The sequence below is a fragment of the Anser anser genome, assembly GCF_964211835.1.
Source record: "Anser anser genome assembly, contig: HAP1_SCAFFOLD_106, whole genome shotgun sequence".
NCBI lineage: Eukaryota > Metazoa > Chordata > Aves > Anseriformes > Anatidae > Anser > Anser anser.
This window is the reverse complement of record NW_028153568.1, coordinates 212,386-226,962: the sequence shown is the minus strand read 5'-3', so window position 1 is coordinate 226,962 and position 14,577 is coordinate 212,386. Positions and strand designations below refer to the sequence as shown.

The 14,577-nt window shown below is 41.3% G+C and overlaps 1 protein-coding gene across 1 annotated transcript; it reads right to left on the bottom strand.

The window, feature by feature from the left end:
- Positions 1–867: 867 nt before the first annotated feature.
- On the bottom strand, positions 868–13,409 carry LOC310891910 (ubiquitin carboxyl-terminal hydrolase 42-like; the record flags this gene model as incomplete). The annotated part of the gene is made up of 11 exons (XM_083854132.1): positions 10,903–13,409; positions 9,814–10,051; positions 8,907–9,107; positions 7,713–7,823; positions 7,450–7,552; positions 7,219–7,286; positions 6,992–7,062; positions 6,375–6,457; positions 5,031–5,142; positions 4,544–4,711; positions 868–996 (listed from the first exon to the last, which is right to left on the bottom strand). Coding segments are annotated over exons 2-11 (1,284 nt in total), but the record flags the coding sequence as incomplete, so codon positions are not given.
- Positions 13,410–14,577: the final 1,168 nt, after the last annotated feature.

The following is a 14,577-nucleotide window of genomic DNA, read 5'->3' as shown; positions in this document are numbered from 1 at the left end:
TAGCATGCTTTTCCTTTCTTGTTCAAGTTTGAAGTTACACACATATGCTTTCCTCTTTCTCTAGCTTGGAAAGTTCTCTTCTAAAAAGATCTTCTATTTCTAGCTGCTTTCTCTACTCTTCTGTTAAGAATCCTCATGGTTCATGTCTTGTCCTTGTCTCTATGTTTGCTTGGTCAGCTCTGTGTCTCAGCACTTGTGCTTATTACCATAGAATTGTCAAATCCTTTAGGCTGGAAAAGAGCTCTGAGGTCATCAAGTCCAAGCGCTAACCCAGCCCTGCCAAGTCTACCACTAAACCACGTCCCCAAGCACCACATCTACACGTCTTTTGCAGAGCTGCAGGGACGGTGATTCAACTCCTTCCCTGGGCAGCCTCTTCCAAGGACTCACAATCCTTTCAGGGAAGAATTTTTTCCTCATATCCACCCCATGCCTTCCTGGGTGAAACTTGAGGCCAATTCCTCTTCTCCTGTTGCTTGCTGCTTGGGAGAAAGACCAACCCCCACGCTGCTACAACCTCTAAGAGGGAGTTGTGGAGAACAATAAGGTCTTGTGGAGTAATTGCTTAAAGTGACTAGGAAAATTAAACTAACATTCACATTTTAAAGAAACTGTAGAGCATTGAGGAGGCTTTCAGGGTATGCTATAGCAGCATTACCTGAGTGTTCCCTAGGCTTCCACCCTTACATGTTACCGCACTGGGGGAACCTGGTGTGCTGACTGTAAGGAACAGCACGGAGCATGGATTAGCATGGATTATAACCGCTCTTGCAAGTGACCTTCTTTTAAGCACAACAGTTTAAATGATCAGGTTACAGAGAAAACCCTTTCACTGAAAAATAGATTCAATAAGGACTTGTGGCTTACCAGTTTCGTTTCAAAACCCAAGTTGTTGGGTTTGATGGAAAAATGGTTGGTTTGGATGGTAAAAAGGTCGTCCGTTTTGATGGTAGGTTTAGTCTGAGTATTGAAGGCTTCCATCAGTAAGCTCTGCATCTGAAAGACAAAGGGAAGAAATGTCATTCCCTGTTGTGATACTCAACATGGAACTGTCTGGCTCAGTGGTTTTCTTTCTAAAGAGAGAAGTCACAACCCTGCACATGGCTTGATCTGCTCTCTGACTACAGGGCTGAACTGACTGTTGAAGGCAGCTTCCAAAGCCCTCCCATTAAACTGACTGCATTTCAGTTCCGTGCTAAAATTGGTCAACTGTACAGAATATTAGGACAAAGCTACCTGCTTTGATAGCAAACGGTAGACCTTAGGTAAGTTACATTCATTTGAAGGTTTGACTGGACGGCATCCTTGTTTTACTAGTGATCTTGTGGTCAAGCAGACCAAATCCTAGCCACAGAACAGAAGCGTTCAGAAACTGGCTAGAGAGAGCACTTATTAGAGAGAGCAGGAATTTAACTGCTTTAACGCTGCTCTTTCTCTCACGTATCTGGAATTTCCTTAAATCACAAATTATCACTAGCTATCCTTGTTAATTTATTCAAAGTAACATGAGTCCAGGTGAAAAGGCACACTCTAACAAGTCCTCAGTTGTTCCTAGTCTGCTCCTAGCTTACTTGAGAGGTTCAATACAGTTAAAAATAAATAAATAAATAAATAACCTGCTGAAGTAGCCTTTTTTCAGATTAGATTCCACCATTCAGAAAATCCTGCTTAAGAGACGTTTTTTCTTTTCTTTGAAAGACTGACCTTCCCCCACATGAAATTAATTAGTATCTTCAGGCTTGATGAAATACATGAATTTCTCAATTTACCAAAATTGCTTTGCACAGCCCTCCTATCCTGCTTATGTTTCAAGCAGCGTATCTAAGTGGGGTACTGTTGGGGTGCATCTCTTTCACTCATGTAGCCCAGTGATCCCAATGCCCTGGACTTGTGTAATGTGTGCAAGACATTTACTTTCTCCCTATACTTTTGACTGGTTTAGAAAAAGCGAGTTCGCCATCTGCTGGCCAGAGAATTCACCGAAGCCCAAAGAGCATTAGAGCAGACGCATTTTCTTCTGTGCTGTTCCTGATTTATCAGCTAGAAGAGACACTTACAGTTTAGTACAATCAGGATTCTTTTGACATTAGTAGCATAAAAAGTCTATTTTTGCAACACTGGTATTTGAAAGACCTCCGTTCAGTCCCTAATTTTGTTCTTGATAATGGGACAGATTGTATTAATGTTTGCAAGAATGTGTGAACAACCAGCCTCCCCTCCATGTCGTATTTTAAGATTAAAACTTGTGGTCGTCCCTGTCTCAAAATACAGACATGCTTTGCAACAATCGCACTCCCTCTTTAGCTTGAAGGAACTTGTCAGTGCCAGAATCTACTGACTATGGCAATTTACTTCATCATCCAAACCGGGCAGAATTTTTGAAAACCTCTTGCAAGATTTCACTTCTCCAAACATTATGTAGAAGACATTCAGCTGTAAAGCAAGAAGATGAAGTCCTTTGTTTCCTATGCCAGAATGACATTTTCAACACTGAACAGGATTGTCACCAACTGTTAACTGGTTGTTAAGTTGTGGCTAGGTATAAAATGTAGAAAATGTTTAAAAATAAAACTTGCCTATGGATAGTGAACTGTCTTCTTTGGGGATTACTTCAATTACCTGTAAGAGGAAAACAGATGATTTGGGGGGGTTGTTTGTTTTTAAGAACGGGTGCAGTCTTGCCAGTAATTTAGCTGGTATTTTTCAAAGTGACCACAAGTGAACAACAAGTAGAACAATTGCAGGGCTCCTCAGTTTACAGCATGAGGTCGCTTTTTCCAGGTGAAAAGCGGAGCCATAAGTGGCAGTACACTAAAGCCCTGGCACGTTGAGATCCAAGAGGAGAGCTGTTTGGCCCTCCTTTTCACTCCTGGGAACCACATACCTCAAAACCCACAGACTATGGGATATATCTCAGAGAAATCTTGGGAAAGGAGAGCATGAAGAGCATGTTTGTAAATTTATTTCTCCCTGGGCTTCTTCTGCTTCTCCAAGAAATACTTGTTTGAATATAACTTTGGCAGCAGTACTTATGCTGTTTTGCACCCACCACATTTAAAACTCCTACAAAAAACTGAAAAGTTAGACTGAAAAGCATCTCTTTCCGTTCTACTTTGTAAAGCTGCATGTTTTCCTCATGCAAAACAACAGGGGAATGGAAGCTAGAAAAGGAAATGCTGAATGTAAAACAAAACAGACCAAACCTCGGACAAAAGCCGATAACTAAGTCCTTTCTAACATGCTGATTAGGTTTCAAGAGGATACCGCTTTAAATAAGCGTAATTGTGTGTCCATAGGCAGAAGCTGAATAATGACAGGATGAATATCTATACTTAATTTTTTGTTACTGTCTTCCTGTAGCACACAGGGACTTGTTACGTTTAGGGAAAATGCTAACCTAATGGAGGGTTTAAACCATAAGCTAGTTTGTTATACCAAAATGACTGAGAGAACAAAGCATAAAGTGTTTTCAGATTTCTAGTACACCTTGATTGCTATCCATTAAACTTAAGACAGGTTAAACAAAGCACAGGAAATAAGAGAACTCCTAGTCCCACAACTGGCAAATTGTGCGCACACTTTCCGTTCCTGAGAAAATAATACACAAACCTGAAAAATGCATTTAACTGAGAAATGAAGACATCCCCGTCCTATTGGAAGACTAAGGTGACAGCTCTTGGGCTCAGTGATTTTCGGATAAGCTCCAGTCTTCAACTTGCAGACACCAGTGACAGCTCCTTTTTTCGGATTGAAAGGGAAAATGTTTCAACAACACATTGAAAACATACTTAAGGGACAAGAAACAAAATCAAGACTGCAGTGAGAAGGAAAACAGAAAAACAATACTGGGAAAAAAAAAAAAAAGAGAAAAGAGAAAAGACCTTGGTCTTTGTATCGACCAACGAGATAAGCCTTACACATTTTTAAGTTTATTTTTGACGATTGATTGATGCGTTACCAGATATTAAGTACTATTCAAGAGCAAATATTAACACTAGTAAGAATAAATCCGATCCACCAGCCCTTATTCAAAATACATCAATTTCTAATTTGGAGATAACGTCTCTCTGACAAGGAAGTAGAAAAGCTGTAAATACCGATATAGTTTCCTCTCCCGATGTTCCATATACATACCGACGCTGTTCCTACACCTACACTCTGAGCATAAATTTATGTTGACATGAGTATCGGGTGTTATTTCTGTTTGCCTTGAGAGACTCTCCTCCTGTCCACTGAAAAGTAAACTCAAGATTCCAGATCAGTTAAAACAGTTGCTAGCCCCCCATTCAGAGTTCTGCAGCAGCAGTGTTCAGATTTTTCAGCAGTCTCTTTACAAAATGACCACTTATAAGTGTACAAAAACACTTATCACCTAGCTTCTCAGTAGGTACACGTTTGGCCTCTCTTAAGCAGAGAGTCAATCACAGCTTAAGATTTTATACAAGATCCCATTTTCAAGTTTGGGATTATTTCAGAAAATCTTTTTGCCTAGAAACAGTACTACTAGTAACACTTTAACTGGTTTGCCAGCACAACCTTTTACCCTGTTAGAAATGATGTTGACTTCTACCTTCATGTAGCATACATAGTGTCCTGTGCGACAGTTGATTCCATGATGCACCAGCACCGCATGTAAGGCATAGAGGAGTGGTTCTCCACTTGATTGAGACATGTAGGCTCGGAGGTCCAAATATTCAGGATATTTTACCTCCTAAAGAGAGACCAAGAAGATAGAAAAATTATATCAGAGTACTTCGCAGACTAGCCAGAGAAAAACACTTCCAAAAAACAGAGACTGGAATTATATGAATATATCTCTTGATTCACTAAAAATAAGTCTTCCCATAAGCAACGTTTAATACTAGAAGTTGCAGACAACTGTTTCCTGATGAATTAGCCTTCTCAGAGGAAAGTTTATGCTTCTTGTCAAGCAGGAACTTTACTGATATTAAGAGAAAAGTGAAAAAAAGAGAAAATGAAAATAAAAGCAGACCATTTCTCTATATTCTTAAGGTATATTCTTAATATACCTTGTTGATCTTTCCACCTGTGAAATCTGCAAATCTTTTCAGTGATATTGTGAGAACGTTGGAAGAACGGTGTACGGTAAATCTCTTGGATGCAGGAACCATCTTTTTACACCTTAAAAACAAGCAGAGACAAGTGTTTGAAAGCATCTTCTTTTTCGCCCCCAAAACAAACTCCTTTTAATGTCTCACGCATGCTTATGCTATTTGAATGATATTTACTTGCATCATATGTTTGGTTTTTTCTTTTCATAAACCCATGCACTGCATGTCACGTTTGTTAATACAGAGAAGAAGGTAAGTTTTACCAACAACTCAGAGCACAGCGGGAACAGGAATCTCTCATGAAAGCGTATTACCAGGGAGTTATAAAATATAAACAAAAAATATTAAAAATGAGTTATATATAAGACTAATAACAGTTATCAGCAATGGAAAAAGTACTGTACATGTGCAAGGCCTTTCCTTTTAAGCTCACAAAAAGACAGAAAATTCTGGCTTTAAGTGTGACTGAACCGATCACACCTCAAAGAGCACATTAAGGAAAGACCATGCAATTCAGATGTGAGGTGCTATTACAGTTCTTTCTCTTCCTCAGACATCAGTTATGAGAATCCTGAATACGCTGCATGTTGCTTTCTAGGATCCGCAGGCCAAGACGAACCTGGGATTAAATTGCTTTAATAACCTATTGGACGCTCTTGATTCGACACCCTAATTTCCTTAGTATCCGACAACAAGAAGTGGATACTGCATTTTTCATTTAGAGGGGTCAGGCATGAATCCTACAGAACTGAGCCGGGCACTCTGTGCTTTTCTGAGGGGATGTTTGACTAACAGCTTGTTTTGCCAAACCATCTTATGCAAATGTTCAATTGTTTCTCACATACGTAGAAACATCTTACATATTGATCAGCACAGAGAGCGCCTGAACTCAATAGGCTTTCCCTGTGCACGGGTTAGGCTTAAGGGAGCTCATTTCAGGCATTAGTCCACATCGACAGGTTTCACAGTTCAAGAGCTGTGCAAGACGCTGTTTAGTGAGCCAGCACAGGCTGCTAACATTCATTACCACGGAGCCAGCTCACATTCCCTGACACTCAATCTAACTTTGTTTCACAGTGAACGCTGGGACCTGCAGGAACCTGCTGCTGCCTTCCACTCCAAATCATTCTCCATAGCTCCTTGCTTCAGCTCACCACTACTACGAAATGAAGCAACAACAACAACAACAACAAAGCTGCGTCTCCTTATTTCTAAATGAAGTTAAAGGATAACTTACGCTCTAAGTCATGTAATATATAAAACTAATATCTAGTATTAAGACATAATTAGTAATGATCTTACTCGCTACATTTATAGCAATTCTCTCCATCCAGCTCTTCAGGTTTCACAAATAGTTCTAGAGCTCTGGTAACAGATGAAACCGCCTAGAGGAGCGAGAAAGAAGAGCGTAAAGTCACTGTAAATTCAAAATTCCAGAGACGCACTAGGAGTTTATAAGAGAACCTGACTAATACATACTTAAGCGATCTACTATGAGCACTGTCAAGAAGGAGGCAGAAAGAGCATGCTCAGCGTTTACCTCACCTGGAAGTCATTCTACTTTGAAACAAATCATTTTCCAGTAACGCAGACAGCATCTATAGTGTGCTTTGTCATCAATACTGGCAACAAATCCAGCAGTCTAACAATTAGATGTATATTGAGGTAGAACAACAAAGAAGTGTGACAGTATTATACTTTGTGCAACAATAAAATTCTTTCCCCTTAAACCCAATGCAGACGTGGAGACTATTTACAGGGGTTCCACAGAAGGACAAAGTCCAATCCACTTTCTAACCACCACCAAGCTCTTATATTTTAACATTGTACGTGGTTTGGTTTTTTAAGTTAAACAAGTTTAATTTAGAAAGTTATACATGTACTTAAACATCATGAATTATATTTACAAAACCTCCTACCTTTACATCCAAAGTGATATCAAGAAATGCCTCATACGTATCCGAAACTGCTTTGCAATTCAAGCACTTCACTGGAAGCAAAATATAAATGCTTAACAACACGTGAAGGAGACTAACTGTCCACATTCAAGTTGTCGATAGATACTACTTCAGACAAACTACAGACTGCTTTACTACCGACAAAAGACACAGATCAGTTCTAAGGACAGGAATATTTTTAAAAGTACCTCTTGATCTTAGAAATCCTCCAAATATTTGATGAATGGTGGTGGTAGCTTGAGAAGATCTGTCCAATCTGGAAATAAATTATAATCAGACCTCAGAAGATTTAAGGCACACAGTTAACTCTTCAAAGAGTTTTATGAAAACCAAGGATGACCTAGACTTTCAGTTTTGATAGTAAATAAAGGCCTAAAAGGTGCTAGAGAACGTATAAAAGTGAATTTGTTTATGCTTACTTGGTGCTTCCATTCAAGCACACTTCCTGCATAGCATCAACAGTATAGCGCAAGAACTCGTGTGCGTCTTCTTGACTGCCAAAACGGAAATGTTGTCCTATTCCTAAATAAGAAGATGATAGTATTTACCTCATTTAAAAATGAAGTAATTCTCCTGTTTCTAAAATCTCTCTTCTTTATAGTGTTAAAACCATTTATACACATCAAATAATTATTTGAAGATTACAAGATGCTGAAAAAGAAACACATCTGAAGCCACTTACGACTGAGATTATTGATAACACGCGTAGGCTCGATGGCATCAACAGTGCAACGCAGGGCCTGGTTAATGTGAGTCTCCATCGTGCACATCATGCAAAAATCTTGTTCACGACCTGAAGAGTGAAAGAAGAAAGCATCCCAGTCTAGCGAAACAGACATAACTACAAACAAACATATAAGTAACATTTAAACTATAGATACAATATCCACTCTCCTTGTCCCAACAGCCTCCTAACATTTCATTTCACACAACTTTATAGAATAAAAATATCCATTAAGCCTGTATTCAAGTGCATTTTGTGATGAGAAATCTAAAAGACTACTGCAAAGTCACGTTTGTAAAGGCTGACAGGAATGTGAACTCCACAGGTTGCAAAATGTATGAGGAAAGAATATTTGACGTTGATGATACAGCATTAAGAGAATGTGGGTTATTTTCAGCACAGTGCTGTCAGGTGAGCTTCATGATACAGAGCTACGAGTCCTTTGGGAGAAAGGAAAAATTACAGTAATGTATGTAATAGTACTTCTGCCCTCCTTTTTTCAACAGGATTCTTAACTGAAACGATTTCTATATACAGGAAGAAAACAGTTAAATTTCTAGGTATCGATACAAAGATACCAGCCTAAAAAGCATACAGGTTTAGTACAACATTTACTTTATAGTACAACATTTTATTTAGGACAAAATCAGTCTAGATTTTAATTCAGTCCCACAAAAAAATCTAGTCGTGTTCATAACAGCTCATATTGCTTTCTAGGTTTTTTTTTTTTTTTTTTTTTAATTGGTTCAACAACAAACAGACCCTTTATTGTAGTGCATTATGGAACCTCGGCTGTGCAGACTAAAGACCTATGATGCCAACATCCTAAATTTTATTGCCTTTCTAGCAGCAGGAAGCCCAAATAGCCCAAATGCCAAATGTTCATTAAATGCATTACTGTCCAATGCACTTCATTATTCCCATGAAGCAAGAAAAGATCCTTTTAAAAAAACAAACAAACAAACAAACAAAAAAAACACATGGTGCATTAAACGCACTCCATATGCTATTCCGAGCCCGCTGCTAATACAATGCTCAAAGCCAGCTTCTACAGGTAAAATCAGGCAAGTAAGTTTGTCTCACAGAATCACTGCTGTTCTTTCACCTTCACAGCTATCCAACAGATTTAAAATACTGTTAGAAAGTACTCACATGACTGGCTGTGCTCAAGAGAAAGCATGTAATTGGCAAGTGGGGGGGTGTAGGTCAAACACTGTAGAGTAGCATTAAGAAAACACGTGTTGCCAAGATTGTACAGGCCAACTCCAACACTTTGTGTTTCTTGCCAATCCATACGTATCTTCTCAGGTGGAAAAAGAATCCTTTGTGGCGGAGCAATTCCATCATTAACAACTGCAAGAAAGTTATATTTAAAAAGAGATTTTGTTTGTTTGTTTCTAAGAAAGGTATTAAGTATATATAGGTATAGTAAATATATAAAGTATATATAGGCATAGTAAAAATACTATTCTGCGGGAGCACCTAGAGGAACTAGCTACAATCCAAAACAGAAAAACTTATTGCAGACACCTTTAATACCGCCATATTCAAATTGGCTGGTCAACACAACGTTTTGGGAAAAAAAAGTTTAGTCAACCATTTTAATTTTTTCCTTATTATATGCTTTTTTCCTTATTATAACTTCAACCACAAACTTAGACTTGAAATTATATGGTAATAAATGCAAGGACAATGTAAAAACAAATAACTAGGAATGACGGTACCCCTACAAATATCAGATCTTTTCCTGAGCAATCTTAGCATTCAAAAACCTGTGAATAATGGAACCTGTGAATAGCAACAATCAAACACTTTTCTTTGCAAAACAGAAAAGATATGGATGAATCTGTGCATTACAAAATGCTCCCCATATTTCTCTGTCGACTGTAAATATATCAAAATTAATTTCTGTAACGTCAGTCACTTCAGTTGCCTTAGGAGAATCGCTTTGGAAGTCTTTATTCACAGTAGTCCCGTTCTCTATCAGTGCAACAAGTAAGAACTGCACTTTCTACTTTTGTTTTGAAGAAAACAGAGGCAGGATAAAGCGCACACTTACTTAGATCTCTTTGGGCAAAAGGCTTAGATTTTTCAGAGGATCTACAATAAATAGCACCTCCACATCCTTGGGCCACAGAGACTTGGCTTGAATCTTCTGCAGGTGGTATCCGGCCCCAGTTTGCGGTGCGTGACATCGGTTTTTTAGTACTCGGTTTCTTGGATTTGCCAGACCGCCTTGAAGATGGCTTTTTAGACTTTGAAGATTTGGGCTTGTTAACTATGGTCATTGTTCTCATCTGCGGCAGAGACAAATGTTCTGGCTGACGTAAGAATACCAAGAAGCATTCCAAGAAGAAAAGAGTAGTAGAAGTCCTGTCACTTAATCTCAAAGAAACGGCCTTTAAGAACTAAATTGCTGGTATGAATGATTTAAAAGGAATCCCCAAACTAAACACACAAAGGAAAAATTTCCATCAAAACTCTATCAGTATTACTTTTAGCTTCTGCAGAACTAGTGGCTGATGCCATTTCTTTCACTTTCGTAGGATTTTAATCCATTACAACTCTGGAGTCTTTTTAATATAAAAATGCAAATGACATTCTCTGAGGGGAATCAGTTATTTATTGCATTTTTGGAGCTTTGCAATTATCTATTAATTATTACCTATTATCTAATAGATAATGGTTGCGATTTATATATAATTGTTGCTCACGCTAGTAATGGAGCACTATTACTTTACTGCCTGCGCTTTTCTGCTTCGTGTGCACAAAGGTACCTGCATTTCGCTGCTACTTTACTTCTGTCTTTCCAGGGCTCACCCTCTACCTCACTGTCTACTGCACCAGTCATGATGGCTTTGTTGTGATTCTATAATGAGGCTAGCTTTTGAATACACTTTTTCTGGGCGTCACTTTGTGATAGCAAGTTAATTTGTGAGGGCTTATCACCTATGACCTGCTTCTCAGTAGGTACACGTTTGGCCTCTGTTAAGCAGAGAGTCAATCACAGCTTAAGATTTTGTCCAAGATGCCATTCACGAAACTGAGTTTAACCTTGACAGAACTGAGTTTAACCTTTAAACCTGAAGCTCCGTTAAAGAATAAAGCAGCACCCAAGCCAGGAAATAGAAGTTAATCGTCACTTTACCCTGAAACGCACGTAAAGCCAGTGAGCTATTCTGTGCTGGCAGGATTGCTGCCGGGATGGCCGACGAGGCGGCGGGCACGGGGGCCACAGGTCCTGCTCCCCGGGGCCACAGGTCCTGTCACAGGGGGCTGCCGGGGGTCTCCAGGCGCCGGGAACAGCGGCAACAGCGGGGACAGAGGGGACAGCAGCGACAGCAGCCGCCACCTCAGCCGAGGCCGTCTCCACAACTGCCACAACGGCCTCGGAACGCCGCCCAACTCGGAGCTCCAGCGTGACGCCTTTTCAACCTGGCCGCGGTGCTCACGGCTAAAAGCAGAGCGTTTCCTCCGGCGTGTCTTTACTGTCGGTGCCGGACCGGCCCTCACCCCGAGCTCTCCCTGCCGGGAGGGCTTTGCGGTTGGGGTTTCCCTCCCGCCGCCGCCGCGGGCAGGCCCCACGTGCAAGCTGTCCGCGCTGGGGAGCGGCATGTCGCCCGCGGCGAGAGCCAGAGGGCGCGACACGAAAAAGCCCCGACACGAAAAAGCCCCGACATGCGGGCGAGGCGGCGGGGAGACGGCTCTGAGGGAGCGGCCGCTTCGCCCCGCCGTCCTCCTCCCCTCCCGGGCCGCCCCGCCGAGACCCGTGCGCCTCAGGTGCTGCCCTGAGAGGGCGCTCGGGCACTGGGACAGCTGCCCAGGGCAATGGTCATGGCACCGAGCCTGACGGGGGTCCAGAAGTGTTTGAACAATGCTCTCAGACATAGGCTCTGCTTTTGGGGTGGTCCTGTGTGGAGCCAGGAGTTGGACTCGCTCATTATTGTGAGCCCTTTCCACCTTGGGATGTTCTCTGATTCTAGGTCAGCAATCCATTATCTGATGAGAGGTGTGGAGTCATTCGAAGGGAAGAGAGACCAAAACACTTCTGGTTTCCAGAAGCGGGTATTTGGTAACCAAACCGATGATTCCTTTTCTTCTAGAGCAAGTAGCAGCAGGGATCCGCTTTACAATAGGCTGGCAACAAGGAAACAAAGAATTGCAAACAAGACGTAGGACTTGAGCAGCAGCTTGTATACATGCATCAACTTATAAATGAGCACACAGCTGAGCGATAATGCAAAAATTGGACAAACTAAGTGAAGACGTTAACTGTAAATTTTATAGGTACACACTTTACTATGACGTAAGAACTGGGCAAGACCTTTCAGGGAAAAGAGTTGTTGGCATGTAATTTGAAGTAAGCTTCAAATCCCAGAGGATGATTTTGTTGGAACTTTATTCAGCTGAAAACGTGGAAGCCTTGTTTCTGCTTGTGTTAGTTACAGCTCCAGTTTACTTTGGTTGGGAGGGAAGGCATTCCAGGCTAACGTGCTGTACCTGTTCCTTCAGCTCATTGTCCATAAACAGAGGAGCAAATGAAATTCTTTGAATCTCCATTAAACGCAGCACTACAAAGTGGAGTAGAGGGCGATCTAGCACTTAATTTTTCTGTAAGCAGAAAACCCAACAGAATCTCCACAACAGTTTTCAAATCTTGTCCTGCAGTAAATGACCAGCTGAGTGAAGCTTGCATTTAGAGTATGTGCTCCTACATTAGATGGAAATAGCTTTTCCTCTTCAGAAGTGCAACTGAGTGGTGAACTGGCAGCTACGTAGGGAACTAGTTGTGCCAAAGGGTTTGTGTTGAACGCACAGAAAAATATGCAGGTCCCAACAGTAAAGGATTGTCTGTAGGCATCACACTGAGTACAGATGTTATCCGCAGGTTCGTGCCCAGTGCACCACGCCAATTATTCACCCAGAGTTGGAATGCACACCAAGGTCTTTTAATTACATAATTAATTACAGAACTCTGCAGAGTCAGGTACTTGGCTATCTTTCGCAAAGCAAGCACACCTCTGACTCGAATCACCGTCATTCATACACAGGAAATTTGTGAAAACTCTCTCTTTGGCTCCTTTTGATTGGTTATTACAGCTCACCTAACTTATCTCTACTGAGCTTGCGCGTTACAGAGGAACACCGGGGTGGAGGGGGTACAGGAGGAGGGGGACACACACCGAATCCCACATTAGCAAGGATTAGCATTTTGACAGGTGTGATTTCTAATGTGTTAACCCTTAATGACCCTTAATGAGCAAAAGGTTACTATAGGTCAGTCTGGAGCTGGTTTTCTCCTTCTTGTTTTTTCCCTTTTATCCCTTCTCTTCCTTGCTTCTCCTTGTGGAGTAATTGCCTTAAATGACTAGGCATTATAAGCACCCCTCCATCCCAAAAGCTACCCGCCTCCAAGGTGCAACCACCCCTCACTGAGCACATCCTCTGAATTTCTCGGAGCCTGTACCTTTAAACGCAAGCGAGGTAATTTCTACCAATCACAACCAAGATACGCATGACTGGAGTCACTCAAGCTCCACCTAAAAGATAGAAAATAATATCAATTGGCTTAAGAGAAAGGGAATGTTGGGGGAGATACTGTCACGAAGGATACCTTCTGACATCAGTCGACAGGCTGAGCCTCTCACCCTCCCCCCCCCCGCCCACTGGGATGCTGCGAGGTAAGATCTGAACGCTTGGTTATACCAGGCGTCTCCACGGAAACTTAGAAATCTCTAGCGTCTTTATGCTTTTTAACGTCTTAATACCTAGGCCGTGTACCTGTGCATTTCATGCATGCTAGCTTGCTTTTGCAGACAGTGAATTTATCACTGGCAATCCAAAGGACCTGTGTATCTGTTGCCGTAATAAACTGCACTTAATTGCATTGTTCCTGGCCGTGACAGTTCTCCTTGAACGCGACTAGAGCGAGGGCGTGCTGCGTTGGTGGTGGATCCGTGGCCGTGATAGTTCAGTACCCTGAAGCCGACCGCACCCGTAACGGTCAATCGGCTACACCCCTTAATGCGACACTACTAAAGGAAGAAGATGACAGGGCTTGCACGCATCGCATTAGGCTTTGCATGTGAAAACACCCCCAAATAATTTCACATGCATTTAACGTTTTTAAAGGGAAAAAACCAGGAAGGTGTAGTCCTTCTGTAAGCTACAGCTCTTGATAGTTAAGGCATCAGCATTCATTCCTTTGCTTGACAACAAACTATGAACATACAGAAGAGTTAAATATTTTCATTGCATTCTTAAAGGCGATTTTTCAGACTTGTGCTTCAGTTGTTGGAGTTGAAGAAATCGGTAGACGCCCTTACTTTTACGTTAAGACCAAAATCTTTATCTAAGATTGTGTTATCTAACACAACTATACTCCCACCCCCACATGCTTTTTGGAACTTCTGAAAGATCTTTCTGCAGTCCCACTCTGATGGTCTTTCAGTAACATACAAACTGCCATGGCAGATTCTGTTACGGTGCTTTTCTATTGACAGTGTGCATAACACTCAAGGTAAAGCCCCTCATTTTGCAGTGGGGACATAAAGTGTTTCTTTGGACGCTGCTGCTTCTGTTAGTACTCATTTTTTCAGAAACTTGTTGAACCTGAGCTGTGCCTACCGCACCAACGAATGCTTTCATGACACAGTATTTTGTCAAAGCAGTTTTGCTTCTTGGAGCTACAGAAGCAGCTCTGGCTACATGATAGGGAACTGTGCTGCACTGGCAAAAACAGACTTACTTACAGACTTAACACCACTTGCTAACTTGATCTATTTCAAATCTCATTTTAACTTTAAAGAGCAATCAGTTTTGC